A 17809-nucleotide genomic window follows, 5' to 3' on the forward strand; every position below is an offset into this window, starting at 1 on the left:
CGATCTAGGAAGATGCTGGAAGGCATCATCTCATACTGTGCAGGAGGTGGCAATGGTAAATCCCTCCTGTATTCTACCAAAGACAACCACAGGGCTCTGTGGGCGCCAGGAGTCCACACCGACTGGACGGCACAACTTTACCTTACCTTACAATATAAGAGCAAGGATGGGATTTTGAATTACCCGAAACTGGATTTATCCCAACAGACACAAATTGAGAGGAGCCACCTCTTGCATTTCTGTCAATGATTTTAAATATCTTTATTGGCTAAAACTATGTGACAATTGGTTGAATACTGTAAAAAAGAAAAAGAAAAAAGGATCACGCACGCACACACCCCTCAAGCGGCTTTCTGCCCACCTGCACGCGCCCATGCTCTGCATCATCCTAACCGGCACAACATCGAGAAAAGGGTCAGACAGTTTTGTGTGAAGATTCGAGAATCAAGTGCTCTGTACGGACATGCTGGGCGGCAAAAAAAGAAAAAGACCAGAGCTTTCCATCGCCAACTCCTCCACCTCTGCCAAAGCAGATTCCGCCGCCAGCTTCTCTGGACCCCACTTGGCTCCTGGGGATCAAAAGCCACACACACACTGCACCGCCAGGCGTGACGGCTATTCCTCTCCCCTGGGGCAGCACAAGCTCGTCCGTTCCTTCGAACGCACCTCCAGCCAATGGGGCGCTCATGAGCTGCATTCATCTTGGGTCACTTCTGACTGGTACTCCCTCGGCGGTTCCACCAGGTAAGTGTACGAGAGCCCCACCATCATCTATGGGAGGAGAAGCGGAGTGGGTCAACAGAGAGGCGGGGCTGAAGCAAGGCCTAGGGCAGGGCTGCACAATTTTGGCCCTCCTGGTGGTGTTGACCATCTCCGACTATTGGCCACCACGCCTGGGGATGATGGGACTACAACTCCCATCATCCAGAGTTGTGCAGCCCCAGACTGTATGCACCCCAGGAAGCCCGGAACAGGATCCAGTACTCCAACGGGGAGAGGGGAGGAAAGGAAGAACAAGAGGTTGGTCTAAAGGCACTCACCGTCAGTAGGCTCAGAAGCCCCATCATTACCCCCAGCATGATGTAAAGATTCCCAGTCAAGCCCCCAGCCCACAGAGGTCCGAGGATGGTTGCAATGCCCCCTACAGAGCGGCGGAGGCCCTGGCTGAGTCCTGCAGAAGGAGGGAGAGAAGTTGGGGGATGCTCAGTTTCTACCACCTTGCACCTCCATAGAAGCAGGATTTGGTTTGGGGTGATTTTGGTCTGGATGCAGGCATCTGCAGCCAAGACCCACATCTTTCTATGGGTCCAATCATATTGCCATCTCCAATAGCCTCTGTACAATATGTTTTGCATACAGAAAACAAAATCTTCCTGATGTACTAGGGTTTTTGTTTGTTTGTTTGTTGCAGATGGACCTTTAATGTGTGTATGAAGAGGCATTTATCCACAGGAACCGCCCCCCTCCCTTGCAGTATTCTAGACACAAGCTTACCACCTCTGTTGGAACTAGACCTCTGAGGTATTGGGTTAGTACCTTTGGCCCTTTGCCCACTCCTAGTCCACAGCAGCAGCATACATTGTGCACCAGGGAGAGAAAGACATGATGAACAGGAGGAAGAAGGTGGAGAGCCGGTCTTGCAGTAGCGAACATGAATTGTCCCCTTTGCTAAGCAGTATTCACCTTGGTTTTCATTTGGATGGGCAACTACATGTCAACACTTTCCCTAGGGTAGGGAAAGTTTTATTCTAGGGTAGGGGTCTTTCCCTATCCTAGTGGGAGCTGCCAAGGAGAGCCAGGGAAACCTGCTGCAGGGTGCCGCCCTTAAGGGATGGGGCCCTAGCTCAGTGGAAGAGCATCAGTTTGCAGACAGAAGGTCATAGGAACATAGGAAGCTGCCATATATTGAGTCAGATCATTGGTCTATCTAGGTTGGTATTGTCTTCACAGACTGGCAGCGGCTTCTCCAAGGTTGCAGGCAGGAATCTCTCTCAGCCCTATCTTGGAGATGCTGCCAGGGAGTGAACGAAACCTTTTGCTCTTCCCAGAGCAGCTCCATCCCCTGAGGGGGAATATCTTGTAGTGCCCACATGTGGTCTCCCATTCAAATGCGACCAGGGCAGACCCTGGGAGAGACTCCTGCCTGGAACCTTGGAGAGCTGCTGCCAGTCAGTGTTGACAATACTGAGCTAGAGAGACCAATGGCCCGACTCTGTATAAGGCAGCTTGCTATGCCCCTAAGAGAACTACACTTGACCAAGTGGTACCCTGGGCAGACATCTGCAAGTTGACTGTCGCCAAGCGCAAGTAGCAGAGCTGTAGTTAGAGACCCTTGCCGCCTGTGCCAACTGCACCCTTTTTAGCTTTAGCAAGTCATTGTAGAATTCTGCATTCTGGCCTAAGTGCTTCCCACACTCCCTCCCCTCACTACGCTCAAGGGGCAGCTGTACATGTTGGCCTACACCAGTGTTCCCTCTAACAGGGATTCCCAGACATTGTTGACTACAACTCCCAGAATCCCCAGCTGCAATGGCTTTTGCTTGGGGTTATGGCAGTTGTAGTCAACGACATCTGGGAATCCCTGTTTGGGGGGACACTGACCTACACCAGAGCTAATGAAGCCAGATCTGGCATTTTACTTTGGTGACTTGAACAGAGGAGGACACAGACACTAGGCAAAAGAAAAAAAGAAAAAGAAGACCGTCCCCTCCCAGGACTGGAAAGATTTTGCAACAGGGCTTTGCTGCTCAGGAGTGGCAGATATCAAGGGACAGAGAGAGAAAGAAATCCGGGTCGAGAGAAAAGCGACACCACCAGTCACCAAGCTCTGCAAAGGAGGTGATCAAGAGGGCACGACCGGGCAGTAACTGGACCCGGCCTGATCAGGAAGAGAACACTGGCCTGGGAAACAGAAATCCGGAAGGGGAAACAAGAGACTGCTCCCCGCCGTGAGTGCCACCGAGACACACAGAGAAATGAGAGATAAGAACAGTCCAGCACAGCTACAGGGTGAATGTAGAGGCACAAATTAGGTGCCCCAGTCCCTCTATCCAGACAACCAGGGTTTCAGAGAAGGGTCTTTCCCTACCCTAGTGGGAGATGCCAAGGAGAGCCCGGATGCAAAAGCATACAAAGCAAGTGCGCTGGGACTGAGCTGCAGCCCCTACAAGCAACACTGTAGACACTGATCACCACCATCACAGTGCAGGCCAAATAGCTGCTCCTCATTCACAATAGTGTACTAGCCTGCATCCTGAACTGAATCATGGCAGGTACTAAGGGCCCTGGGGGAAAGCCCTGCACTGGGTCCACCATTGTGTGCTGCCCCTTCCCATATGGGGTGGGCTCAGATGAAGAAAGCTTTTTACATACCAATAAAGCCCTGAATGGCTTGGGCCCAGGGTATTTAACAAAACCCCTTCTTCGTGAACCTTGATGCCTACTAAGGTCATCAGGGGAGGACTGGTTTCACTTACCACCAGCTTGTTTTTATTATTTTTATTTAACACATTGGTATATCACCCAAACCGCAAGTCTCTCATTTGGCAAGGACCCATAACTGTCTCTCGTTTGGCGTAAAAGTGTCTCATTTAACCATAAGAGTCTCTCGTTGGGCAAGGACCCTCTCATTTGGCAAGGACGCGTAACTGGGCCCTCTCTAGGGTTACCCCAGGGCTCTGGAACACACTCCCAAACGAAATCAGATCCTCCCTATCTCTGGCTGTTTTTAAGTGACTCTCAAAAATGCACCCATTTTCTCAGGCTCCTTGTTTATAATGTTTTACTGATGGTTATTTTGTTTTATATTATTTAGGGCTTTGTCTAATTTATAAACTGCCCAGACATTTTGTATGAGGTGGTATATACATGATATATACATGAATAAATAATAATGCACCTGCCCTGTCACCACCAAAGGACGAGCTGGGGCATCCTTTAAACAGGGTTTTGCCATGCATGTAGAGGGGTTGGTTCCAATGAACATTCTTCACACAGGATTAAAGGACGTGCTGGGAATGCACTGGCATGTGCCTTAAATGCGAGGCTGCTCAGCTTTGGCCTGCCTACAACTCCTGTAATCCCTGGCTATTGGCCACTGCAGCTGGGGATTCTGGGAGTTGTAGTCCAAAAACAGCTGGGGGGCCTGGGTTGAGCAGTCCTGTTTAAATGGCATTGGGGTGGGCATGTTCTCGCCGCAGCCCCAACATTATCCTGTGTAGATGACCATGTCCATCGGAACAGGTCCAAGCTCACTGGAGTATGGGAAAGAGCGTTGGCTGTATTGGCAGCCCCTCTCCTTGGAATGTAGGAGAAAGAGCAGCTCATGGGCCAATGGGGACAGGGGAGGGCAGGAAAAAGAAGCTGTCGCACAAATCTCTTGGCCAAGAGACTCATTCAGAAGCTCCTCCTTCTGTCTTCCCCGTCAGCCAATGGGAGTATCCCTGGAGACTTCATGAGGATGCCAGGGACTCTGGAAGATCCTGCTATTGGCTAATGGGGGTTTCTGGGCAGGAGCTGTGAAAGCAGAAGCCTGTTGTCTGACTCTTGTCCCCGAAGCATGTACTGGGGGTCCAGGGGTCAGTTAGGTGGGTGTGGGGCCTGTGGTAGTGCCCAGCCCCCACACTGACATGAGCTTTTATTTATTGCATATATATCCTTGATGAGGGCAGCAGTAGAGGGTAACTTACTTTAATTCTTTGATACATACAAGCAGGAGATAAATTCTTCTTTGGAGGCACATTGGTTTGGCCATAAGAGCTTACAGGGGTCTCCCCCAGGCACATTGAGCAATTTGATACATCTCTCCTTGCTAACTGTATCAGGTTCAATCACCTGCCATCTCTACACTTTGCAATGGAGGAGTATAATAAACCGCCCTGAGCCATTTTTGGAAGGGCGGTATAGAAAATGAATGAATGAATGAATGAATGAAATAAAATAAAATAAAATAAAATAAAATAAAATAAAATAAAATAGCAATAGTATTATCCATTTGCAGCCTGAAGCGGCACGTTACATTATTCTTCAGAATTCATAGAGAGAGAGAGAGAGAGAGAGAGAGAGAGAGAGAGAGAGAGAGAGAGAGAGAGAGAGACAGAGAGAGAGAGAGAGAGAGAGAGAGAGAGAGAGAGCACTTTTCAACCAAAAAAGAAAAGTTCCCAAAGGAGTTTTCATAGAAAGATACTTCCCTGTCTCAAAAGGGCTCATAATCTAAGAGACACCAGCAAGAGTCACTGGAAGGATACCTGGCCAGGGCTGAGTAGGGACCACTGTTCTCCCCCCACCACACTGTCCCCCAACCATTTACAAAAGAACCACCACTTTAAAAAAAGAAAGAAAAAAAGGTGTCTCCTTTCCCAACCAGCAGCAATCAATCCAAGTAAAAGGAGGCCCTGTGTTGGGAGAACCTCCCAGGAGGGAGACAAATGAAAAACCAAGGCTGCCCATTTCCCCCTGAAGTGCCACTGTCCATGGGAGAGGCAGAGACTCACCTTGCGTTTTCTCAGCCGTGACCTTGGAGAAGAGCGACATCTGGGAGACTGCAACAAAGGGCAGGCCCAGGACCTTCAGGAATATGCCCACCACCAGCTCTGCGAGAAGGACAGCAAAGCTACCTGCTGACAACAAGGACAAAGTGGACAGAGAAGGTTTTCTTCAGGACTGATTCACACATGTGTTCGTTGCCAGCATCAAGGGTGGCTTGCAAATGTGAGCGGGCACTAACTTTGCTAGGGTCTCCCCTCTTCTCCGATGCAATGGTTTTCACTGGAGTCACTTCTCACACAAGGGCTGGGGCTCACATTTTCATACATCGGTCACTTGATTGAGACACTGGGAAAACAAACTTTATCTCTTGCATGTGTGAAACAAGGTTCTGAGACAAGTTACCCTTTAATAGTGCCCTCATCAAGCGATATACCTGAAATAAATTGGTTTGTGTCAATGTTCATCTTCACTTTGCAGCAAGTGTTCCCACCCGCCATGAAATTAGTTCTACGTGTTTGGTTAGAGCAGGTCCCATATGTACTAACTATGGCAACCTTGTGTACTTGAACCGGAATAGCAAAGTGTGACCCTGGGCAGGTGTTGCATGTCATGCCATGGGACAGCCTTCAGCCAGAGAGAACCTTTATTAATGAACACTCTATCCATCTCCCAGTCCCAAACACATCACCTGGGAGCAAGGGGACAAAAAGAAGTCCACCAGGTACCAGGCAAAAGCTGGCATTAAGTATTTTGACATGCCATGTACGCAACATCACTTCCATCCAAGTTTGGCTTGGGCCCCTGGTATTTACGAAAGTGCCGCCTTAGTCATAAACCCTGCTACCTGCCGATTTGATCAGGAGAATTCCAATTGCAGTTGCCTCTGGCTTGTTTGGTGGGGACTCCTGACTAAGCCTTCTCTATGGCCGGCCTGGGACTTTGGAACGCGCTCCATATCGGAATAAGAGCCTCCCTATCTCTGGTGGCCTTCAAGAAAGCTCTTAAGACACACCTGTTTCTTCAGGCTTTTAGTTTAGAGTGTACGAGTGTAAGTAAACACACATTCATGCATATATAGGAGAACCCTGTAATCCGACATCCACAGTTTCGCATATGCTCAGTCGAGAAATTGGCACCCAACCACGTTATACGTAGAAAAAAAACAGCAAAACCCCCACAGCATAAGCGGGTTGGGGTGGGCAGAAATGACCTCCAAGGCAAAGAGGGACCTTTTAACGTGGTGATTCTCTTTCTTTAGCAGGGGGAGAGTAACTGGCCCAATCCACCCCCAGCACAGTACCCCTCCAGTGACTGTTGCTGGTGTCATGTTTCTTTTAGATTGTGAGCCCTTTGGGGACAGGGAGTCATCTTATTTATTTATTATTTTTCTGCGTAAACCGCCCTGAGCCATTTTTGGAAAGGCAGTATAGAAATCAAATAAATAAATAAATAACATTTCTGCCCACCATTTTGTGTAAGGGAGACAGTTTCTGGTTGGTGTTTTGTTTTTTGTTTTTAAAGAAAACGCCCCCCACAATTTTTAATTTTAAAAAAAATTGCAGCATTTGGGGGGCATTGCGGGACAGGGACAGACTGAGCACGGTAGGGCACTCCCCCCACCCACAACTCTCCCCACTTTCAGGCCATTTTTCATCCTGTTTTTGTCAGCCCTTCTGCAGCCTTTGCATCAGCCCCATCATGCCGTTTTCACCCTTTTGCCCGCTGCGTCAGAAACCTAACCCCTCAATTCCCATTGCCCTAATGCCCCATTATCCGCTGTTTCACTACCCGCCCCGCTCCCGGCACAGAACAGGGTTCTCCAGTATACCATTATAATTATATATAGTGAACTGTTTTAATTGCTGCTATTAACTTTTCTGAATTATATGTAAACTGCCTGGAGATATTATATGTCAGGTAGTTTACAAATAAAGCAGACAAACTGGCAGAGACCCAGCTCGGGAACATGGTTTTCCTGTAAGCATGTAAGACACAGAGAGCCTCAGACTGATGCTTCTCCTCCACATACAAGGGGAGGGATGTTTAAAACTTCCATTTGCAGCTTGGATCAAGCCATAGTTTCCCATTTCATCCAAATGTGGGAAACTGTGGCTTTATCAAACCAGTGAGCAAGTCAGGATCAAACAGGGAAACCATGGCTTGTTCCAATCTGTAAATATAGAAGCTTTAAATCTCCTCCCCTCATGCATGAGAGAGAGAGAGAGAGAGAGAGAGAGAACACGCGAGAGAGAGAGTGGGCAAGAGAGAGAGCGCGAGTGAGAGAGAGCAAGAGAGAGCACTCTCTTTCTAAAGCGCTCTCTCACTCGCTCTCTCGCTCTCTCGCACGCGCTCTCTCTCACTGGAGAGAGAGAGAGAGAGAGTACACATGAGAGAAAGAGAGAGAGAGAGCGTGTGCAAGAGAGAGCGCTCTCTCTCTAAAGCGCTCTCTCTCACACGCACTCTCTCACGCGAGAGAGGGCGCATGTGAGAGAGAGAGTGTGTGCGAGAGAGAGTGCACGCGTGAAAGAGCGCTTTAGAGAGAGAGTGCGCATGAGAGAGAGAGCGTGAGAGAGTGTGTGAGGGAGAGAGAGCGAGCACTAAAGAGAGTGCGCGAGAGAGAGTGAGAGCGCACGAGAGAGAGAGAGCGCGTGTGAGAGAGAGGGAGCGCGCGCGAGAGAGAGAGATGGAGCGCTTTAGAGAGAGAGAGAGAGAGCGCCCGAGAGAGAGCGTGCACATATGAGAGAGAGAGCGAGAGAGAGAGAGAGTGCGTGAGAGTGCTTTAGAGAGAGAGAGCGCAAGAGAAAGGGAGCGCAAGAGAAAGAGAGCGCGTGCGCGCGCGAGAGAGAGAGTGCGCATGGGAGTGAGAGAGCACGAGAGAGAGAGAGCGCGCACGAGAGAGAGAGTGCGCGAGAGCACGCGCACGTGAGAGTGACCTGGAGAGTGAGGCTCACCCCAGATTAAGCCGTAGGTTTAGCATTATGTCTGAACAGGCCAAAGTTTGACAGACATGTGGTTTTATTAAAGAGGGAAATGACAAGGTAGCCCTTCACTGCCTCTTGCCAGCAGTTCAACATCATTACCTCTGGGCTGAGCCAGGAAGATCAAGCACCAGACACCGGCCATGTTGCAGATGACCAGGCCGATTACCAGGACGACACGATCAGTCAGGCGGGTGCTGAGGCAGCGTACCAGGAAGAAGCTACAAATGACCTAGAGGAAGGAGAACCAACAAGCTTAACCGAGGGCCTAGTTGATGCTTTAATTCAAGGACCCTGCATGCACCGGAGGAGTTGGTATGGGGTGTAGTATCAGGTCCTGAAAGGCGGCTTATCTCCTTTGCTCACAGAATACATGAGCAGGTCGTTCCATTCCAGATACATGAAGAAGCTTTTGGGCAGTGAACTTGGGAAAGAGTTATGGAAGCATCGGGCAGAGCTCTCTTTTTGACCAGCCATTCTTATCTTATACGAAGGAATTGCTGAGCCAGAAAAGAGCATCCAGGGTGACCAGGAGCACCTTCCCTATGGAGGAAAGGCTACAAAGGTGAGTAGCCCTGGGCTACAACATTAGTTTAGGAAAATGGCAACCATGAGAGGAACATGACTGAGGTTTATTAAATCCTGCACAATATGAAAGTGGTGTCTAAGGAACCGTTTTTCTCCATCTCCCAACATCAGAACTTGGAGCCATCTAGTCAAACTGATTGGCAGGAGATTCAGGACAGGAGAGGGAAGCAATTCTTCATGCAAGACACAATGCATAGCAAGAGTTCCCAGCTTTGTTTTGCAGTTCTTGGAATACAACTTCCCATCATCCCCAGCCACAATGGCTGAAACATGGGCATGATGGGAGTTGTAGTCCAACACCATCTAAGGAACCAAGGTTGGGAACCCCTGCTATACAGGATTCACTGCCACAAGATGGAATGACCACTAGCTTAGATGGTTTCGAAAGGGGGTTGAACAAATATGTAAGCCCTACTCATAGATTCTGCTCAACACACCTGAGTGTACATGAGTACAGATCTGTATGTATGTCATAATGTTCACACATTATGTTGAACACAGGTACAGCAGTACACTTCCTGTCTGTACCATGTTTGTAAGGGGTCTGTACCCAGGTTCACTTTTAAAATGAACACACGTACAATCATTCACACAAAAATGTAGCTGTGCTCAGACATCTGAATACAGGCACAACGTGATGTTTGAATAGGGCTATAGGTTTCTCCTCAATTCATGGCAGTTAGTTAGGATGACCAAATGGAACCTCCTGGTTCAGAAGTCGTATACCACTGTAACACCAGTCACAGGGGAATCACAGCAGGAGAGGGAGGCATGCTTTCATCTCCTACTTGTGGGCTTCCCAGAAGTATCTGGTTGGCCACTGTCGGAAACAAGATACTGGACTTGATAGATCTTTGGTATAATCCTTCAGGACTCTTCTTATAATATATAAGAGTAAATCTTGAGATAGCAAACAGGAAAGTAGGTTTCCATATGCTCCCTTTCCCCACCCTTAGAAAAGGGTGGGGAAAGGGAACATATGGAAACCTTCTTAAGGTATAACTCCCCTTCTCTAACTGGCCAACCACCTTGGGATGCTCTTGTTCAGTGTAAGGTCCGAGGGCCATTGGTGGCCCCCATTAATCGTAAGCACGGCTCCCAGACTGTTTATTAGGCCAGTGTGGAACTTCAGTCCAAGTGGAATACTCTGCATAGCCCGCCCACCGCCCCCCGGCCATGTGGAGATGACCCTTCTCACCATGCAGTGCTCTCCTTTATTGGAAACTGGGCATTCTTGAGCTCCTGCACTATCTTGAGGGGCCTGCACAGAGTGCTGGGAAGTGTCGCCTTTCCCACTGCTTTCCTCCTAGAGCTCTTAAGAGAGGGTTCCATCTCTCTTAAAAGGTCCCTTCCGACACGGAGAAAAGCACAGTCCTGTGTGGAGATCAGCACAGTGGGAAATAGCTCTCATCTATTGAAGGGTTTTTGTTTTTTTGCCAAAGTGACCCCAACTTGAAAAATAGTGAAGATCACTGGCTCCTATCCATGATCTGCCAATCCTGACCAAAATTCTAAAACAAATTCAGGTCCTACAGAAGGTAGCTTCAGAGAGTGACCTCTCCTTGTGGTGCATGTGCTCAGCACAGGTCTGGCAGGTTTTAGTGAGGTTCAAAAAAGCTGCAGGGTCTGTTTGTGCCTGTTTGTGCCTGCGTATACCGTCGGAAGCCAAATCTCCCTGAAGGAACTTTTGGCTCTGATCTGTCTCCACTCAAGATCAAATTAAGGAGTCAGGGAGAAATGCTGCAAGGAATGAACAGTCACTCACGTAAAACAAATACAGTATGTGCATACACACCACTCAGTTACAGGCCTGAAGGTTATATGCGGCACAGGGTTCGATACTCACCTCCACGCCACTCAAGAAATACATGATGCTGTTCTCCAAGTCTCCAAAGCCCAAGTACTGCTGGGTGAAGGGGGTCAACATGGTCTAAGGAGGCAGGAAAGGGCAGGAGCAACATTGTGTGGTGGGTGGAACAAAAGGACTTCCCCAGAGTTATTCTTCATTTTAGCCTTTGAGAGTCTTATGCCCACTCAAAAGCAGTGATCTTAAGTAGGACATGCAAAAAGGTCTTAGTGGGCCAAGTTAACATGAGCCAGCAGTGTGATGCCGCTGCTCAAAAAGCTAATGCAGTCTTAACTTGCATTAACAGAAGCATAGTGCCCTGATCACAAGTGGAATTGTTCTTCTCTATTCCATGCGGCCCAGACCTCACTTGGAATACTGCGTCCAGTTCTGGGGCCAACATTTTCAGAAGGACATGGATAAACTGGGATGGGTTTGGAGGCAACCAGGAGGGGGAAAGGTGTGGAAACCAAGACCTACGAGGAATGGTTAAAGGAGCCAACTATGTTTAGCTTGCAGCAGAGAAAACTAAGGGAGGGGGAAGGGGGAGAGAGAATGGCCATCTTCAAATATCTGAAGGCCTGCCATGTAGAAGGAGGAAGAGCTGACTTGTTCTCAGAATTCTGTTTGCAGCAGTGCGTTCAAGCAGTTAGATTGCATCTGGAGACTAGTGTGTGTGGCTCTTTGGGAGAAAGTCAACCAGGAGCATGCACCTTAAATATCTACAGCTATATGATTCTTCTTAAAATTTGTATGGCTTGCAAAGGGTTACTGACTGCCACTGAAGACTGGTGGAAGGTCAAAACGTGTTTGGCATTGCAAAGCAAATTCCCTGGTTTGTTTGTCTATAAATCTGGATTTCCATTATTTGACATCTTAAGAATTTTTTCTAAAAAGGTCTCTGAATCTGGAAGAACCTTTGATTCTCTGTTTGTGGATTTTGAACCATGCATTATTTTTTATTTTTTGCCATATACAATGATTACTATTTGGAATGAGTACTTGGGACTATTTTAAATAAGATTTTGATTCATCTATTCCTCTTGCTTGACATATTTATGACGACTTTGGATTTCATCAATGGGTTTTGCCTTCATAGTTTTGCAATCTATTGTATTAATCCTTGAAAATTCACACATTGTTTATTGGGTTTATGTATTATATTGGGGAAGAGCTCTTATATGTTTTGTCTATTTTTGACATGCAGGAGGACCTCTGTATTTGCAGGGGTTTTGTTCTCAGCTAGTGCCATGAATACTGAAGCCACAAATACCAAGACATTAAGTCGATGGGATCGCGGGGGTCAGGTTCTGAATGGCATGGGGAATTGCAAAAAATCGGCAAAAACCCCACCAAAAAACTCAAAGAAATGACCTCAGAGGTCATTTCTGGCTCCACGCCGGTCCATTAATTGCCAGTGTTTCCTTTCATATACCAAAGTCAGGTGCCAATTACCCAACCGTGGATATGCGAAACCACGGATGTTGGATCCACGAATAATGAGGTCCTACTGTATTAATATGCATCTTATTTTCTAGCTGGGTTATGATTTTAGTTTAGATTCTTTTCTCGGATGTTTTAAGATATAGAAGTTTTTAATGAGCAGGGACCCAATGCCTCATGACCCATACTGTGAAAGTCTATACCCTTAATGGCTTGACTGAGTTCATACCCGTCTCAAAGCGAACAGCCTCAGTTTGCTACCATGTCCCCTGTATTAATGGTGACCAGAAAAACCAGTTCATGAGAGGTGGAAGGCACCCCTACAGAACTGCCCTTCCAGAACGGTTAAGTGCTGCATATCCACAACACACCTGGTGTTATTACAAATTCTGCATTGAGTCAAGGGTTTCTTGACTGGGAAATCCCCCAATCCCTTTTCCCTGCCCACTCTGCACATGCTTACCTCTAGTGCCATCTGATTGAAGAGGATGATGAACTGAGCTGTGAGCAGAACTACCACCTCCTCCCTGAGATACTCTGTAATGACAAGACATCTACCCTGTGATATTATACTTGGGTCCCACTATGTCTATACTCACGCACCCTAACCGCCCAGAGATGAAAGTCTGGGCAGTATATAAGTGTGATGAATGAATAAATAAATAAATAATGGAGCATTAACCTTCACTCTGCCCCTAACAATACTTGTCTTTTCTTTTGAACCTCGCCTGCATCCACAGACATCCTATTCTCGAAGATCTCCCAGCACGAACCCTTCCCCACTTATGCACTTGAAAAGAAATCTCTAATGTTGTGGGGGTGATGGCAACCGCAGCAGCATGATAAAATAGCATTCATCAGACTACCCCTAAGCTTCCAGGCCAGATACCAAAAATCTGCTTAACTCTGCCCTTTGCCTTCCTGCAGGAGAGCTTTTGAGAGCGACAGGCCCCCACCCTCCCATGGAAAGGGGCTCACCTCTTGTGGAGCTGAAGTCCTCGAAGGGGCTCTTCTCTCCGACTGGCTCCTCATCAGCCAAGTGTCCATTGGGCACATACCGGCACTCGTCCCCCAACACTGGCACCCGGTGTTCCGCCGAGGTGCTCCCGTAGCTGCCACTCTCCGCCACCTCCTCGTGGCCAGCCTCCTGCTGCATGAGAGGCTCCTCCTCTTCCAGAACATCATGTGATGCTGCCGCCACCACCCTCGAGGGGAGAGTTGGTGGCGGCAGGTCGTGGTACATCACCATGACAAGGATCTGAAGCAGAAGCCACACCAGGCACATGAAGAGCTGTGGGCAAAAGCAAGGGCCAAGCAAAGGGACTCAGTGTGGATGTGTAGTCCATCCCGCCTGCATTAGAAGCAGGACCAAAGCAAGAGGGGAGGGAGCCCCTGAGCAGGGAGGGGCTTGGATTCTTTCCCTCTCCACCTTCCACAAAACAGGGGTGCATGTGGGGGCAGAGGTTGAGCTGAGGAGAGCAGAGGTGGGCAGTAAGTGACTAGTCTTCGGAGTCTTAATTTTTGCTATTCATAAAAACACAGGAAGAGGCCTTATACCGAGTCAGACCTCGTGGTCCCTCTAACTTGGCACTGTCTACTCTACACCAACTGGCAGCTCTCTCCAAGGTTTCAGGCAGGAGTCTTTCCTAGTCCCACCTGGAGATGCCGGGGATCGAACCTGCATCACTGCATCCAAAGTTATGGTCACAGCCTGCTAATGAGGCAAGGAGATGTGGCCACCACAAGCAGTAGGCTGGCAGCCCCTGGATCTGCCTCCAGCCACCTCACCCCACCTAGGCTGGCCATCGCCTCCCAAAAACCTTTTCTTCCAGAGACAGCGCTCTGCCTCCCTCTCGGCCACATTCTGTCCTCTGCCTGTTCAAGAGGCAGAGAGGGCAGAGAAGCTGGAGCAGTGTTTTAATCGCCTCCGCCTGCTCCGGCTTTCTCACCCTCTGCTTTTTGAGCAGGCCAAGGGCAGGAAGCAGCAGGGAAGCCGCAAAGGAGCTGGAGCGGCCGCTGCAACCACCAGCTCAGAGGAGCCAACTTTCCCTCCAGGAGTGGAATCAGAAGCTCCTGGTCTGGCCACTGCATGAGGGCGAGGCTGCTGGCATCCCTTGCTCCTCATGCTGTGCCCTTGCAAAGGAGCTCTGGATCAGACCTTTGCAATGGTGCTGTGCAAGGACCGTCCTTCATGCTGCCCCCTTGCCGAACTTTGCAGGGGTCAGATCAGGAACTGGCTGTCCAAGCATGGGAGAGCCCCCCATGAAGCAACTGGTTTCATTGCCAAGCTTCTATTACTCACCCCAGGCGATGTGAACTTGTTGACCACGAAGGGCCCCACTTGGACGTTACAGAGCCGCAGGAAGAGGTTACAGGCTGGTCCTGGGAATGTGTGCATAGGCGGCATTTTAGCAAGACAACTCTCCACATATACCAGGGGAAGGCTCTGGCTTCTGGGTTTCATTAGAGGTTTTATAAACTCATATTAGCGAAGAACATGGAGTTCTGTTAGCAATGTGGAACTGATCTTTTCCCCTGCAATCGATTGCCCTTGTCTTCCCATCCTCCAAGAAAGTAGTTTGTACCTGGCAATTATTGATGCTTTCGTCTTTGGAAAGACGTAGGACTGGGTCACAGATGCATGCCACTAAGTAGGCAAGCTTAGGCTTGCAGTAGCCACCTAATGGCGCAGCGGGGAAATAACTTGCCTAGCGAGCCAGAGGTTGCTGGTTCGAATACCCGCTGGTATGTATCCCACACTATGGAAATACTTATATCGGGCAGCAGCGATATAGGAAGATGCTGAAGGGCATCATCTCATACTGCGTGGGAGATGGCAATGGTAAACCCCTCCTGTATTCTACCAAGAAAACCACAGGGTTCTGTGGGCACCAGGAGTCAACACCAACTCGGTGGCACAACTTTACCCTTAGGCCTGAAGTAAGTTATCTTGCTTTGTATCCTTGCATGTATATAGAGTTTCACGGAGAAGCTTGTCTCTAGTCTCCAAGCAGAAAGAATTCTGTCATGCATGTGAGAATTCTGTCATGCATGTGAGCTACAGAACCAGAGCTTTGGATTATGCTCCTAGGACACACAAACACTCTGTTTAGTTGCAAACTTATTAATGTATCTTTCCAACTGCAGTACTGTTTTGTGGTCAAACATTTACTACATTTATATCCTGCTCTTCTTCCACGGAGTCCAGAGAGGTGTACCTGATAAACGGTTATGTTTATCTTCACAACAAACCTGTTAGGTAGGTTAGGCTCAAAGATACGTGACGGGCCCAGAGTCACCCAGAGAGTTTCATAGCTGAAGGGGGATTTGAACTCAGATCTCCCTGGCTCTAGACCAACGCTCTAACCACACCACCATGCTGGCTTTGTGTCAGCAATACTGAGTCACAGCAATATGGAGCTTTATACACTGGCTTTTTCAAGCTGTGGCAGCTGCAATGCATCATATAACCAAAATAATTGCAATATCGTCCCCATTTCTGCCTCCACTTCCAAGTTGGACCCCTTCCTCTGTAGCTCAGTTCAGACAGTACACAGTATGAGTGTACAGATATCCGTACACATGTATATAAATGACTGTACCCATGCTCATTTTAAAAATGAACCTGGATACAGACCCTTCAAATGCATGGTACAGATAGGAAGTGTACTTCTGTACCTGTGTTCAGCATAACATGTGAATGACTATACCTGTGTACACTGTACACTCATTGTACGTGTGTTGAATACACCACACGCCAGCATGGTGTAGTGGTTATTGTGCTGGACTAGAGCCAGGGAGATCAGAGTTTAAATCCCCCTTCAGCCATGAAACTCTCTGGATGACTCTGGGCCCGTGACTAATAATGTGTGAATGGGCCAAATGTCTCTCTCATGCTAGTATGTAGACCAGGGATTCACAACGTTGGGTCCCCAGATGTTATTGGACTTCAACTCCCATAATTCCCAACCAAAGGCCACCAGGGCTGGGGATTATGGGAGTTGAAGTCCCTGATCTAGGCTGTAAGCCACTCAGGGCAGGGATTCATCCACTCATTTTTGGTAAAGTGCAGTCAGGGGACATTACACCACTATGAACAGGGTTAGTAGAATACTACTTCTACTACTGAGAGTTCTGAACGTGGCCTAAAGACCAGGCAGAGGCGCCCTAATGACTGGACCTTGGGAACCTGGTCTGGTCCTCCAAGGTCAGGGAGGGCCTCCAAATGGCCGGAGTCTCTGGAGGCCACCCCGTGCCTGCCCCGCCAAACATCCGTCTCTTAAAAAAAAAATCATTACTCCGGCCAAGGGGTGACTGCAGGGGCAGGGGCGGAACAGTCCTTCTCCCCTGTGCCCCCTCCGCCAGCGGTAGCAGAGGCCAGAGTGACGCTTGGCCCGTCTGTTTGAGCCAGCGTCTTTTTCCAACTGCAATGCGCCTGTGCAACTGAGATCGTTGCAGGCCCGTGACATCAAAGGCTTGCGACGATCTCTCAACCGCGCAGGCGTGCATCGCAGCTGGAAGAAAATGCCGGCCCAAACAGACGGGACCAGCGACTATTATTTTGCCCAACCAGCTTGCATCATGCAATAAAGATTTGCGCCTTCCCTCACCACACACCTCAGCGCACTGTTCCTTAAATGGCATCGTGGTGCAATTCATCCAGGTCACCCCCGACACACATTCTAAATACCACTTTAAAAAAGTATTTGGATCGCGTGTAGAGAGGCTATTGGGACAAACTGTGCCCCTATGCATTAAAAAAATGCATGTTGGCGTGCAGAAGGCCCTTTGCACCTTTATCATGGAGGGCACGGGTTCTCAAACTTGGGTCCCCAATGTTGGACTACAACTCCCATCAAACCCCAGACACAATGCCCTTTGTGGCTGGAGATGATGGGAATTGTAGTCCAGCCACATCCTTAGATGTTGGACTACAGCTCCATCATCTGCAGATACAATGGTCAAAGGTACACGGTATCCGGGGATGGGGGTTTATTTTATTTACTTCTTCGTTTTAGTTCTTCATTTTAATTAAAATTGGTTGTCTGTATTTTAAACTGATTTATTTAGTGTTTTAATTGTTTGTATTTTAAAATAGCAAACCACTCAGAGTTTTATATATGGGGTGGGATAAAAATGCACCAAATCAGCAATAAATATAATAAAGTAGCTCTTAGTTAAGCAAAGAGTAATCTCACATTTCTGCTACTATCACAAAAGCCAGACAGACACATTTTAATTGTTAGAGCATTCAGTTTGTATACATGCTTGTTCAAGAAATATAAATTTCCAAGTGGGAAATTTTCATTTAAATCCACAGTCTTAAGATCAGGGCAATCTGATCTTGAAACATTAAGTCAATGATGGTCCATTTAAGTTGCTACAAGAAGTCAGCCTACTCTGCAGAGTGTCTCCACTGAACATGACTCATTTCTCTCCTTGCTCTTCCAAAAAAAAAAAAAAAAAA

General features: G+C 48.2%; 1 protein-coding gene across 3 annotated transcripts in view; it reads right to left on the reverse strand.

Moving 5' to 3' along the window:
* Positions 1-231: 231 nt before the first annotated feature.
* Positions 232-17809, reverse strand: part of LOC128352004 (uncharacterized) — a 35901-nt gene continuing 18323 nt past the window's right edge. For 2 of the 3 annotated variants that reach the window (XM_053312137.1, XM_053312139.1), the window contains 8 exons: positions 14645-14724; positions 13321-13633; positions 12806-12879; positions 10900-10983; positions 8568-8697; positions 5493-5618; positions 1041-1171; positions 232-771 (listed from right to left, as the gene is read on the reverse strand). In XM_053312137.1, the coding sequence (XP_053168112.1) occupies positions 685-771; positions 1041-1171; positions 5493-5618; positions 8568-8697; positions 10900-10983; positions 12806-12879; positions 13321-13633; positions 14645-14724 (1025 nt within the window). In that variant the 3' untranslated portion in view covers positions 232-684. The remainder of the gene's footprint in view (positions 772-1040; positions 1172-5492; positions 5619-8567; positions 8698-10899; positions 10984-12805; positions 12880-13320; positions 13634-14644; positions 14725-17809) is intronic. The other variant, XM_053312138.1, reaches the window with a different exon arrangement.

The sequence above is a fragment of the Hemicordylus capensis genome, chromosome 3, assembly GCF_027244095.1.
Source record: "Hemicordylus capensis ecotype Gifberg chromosome 3, rHemCap1.1.pri, whole genome shotgun sequence".
NCBI lineage: Eukaryota > Metazoa > Chordata > Lepidosauria > Squamata > Cordylidae > Hemicordylus > Hemicordylus capensis.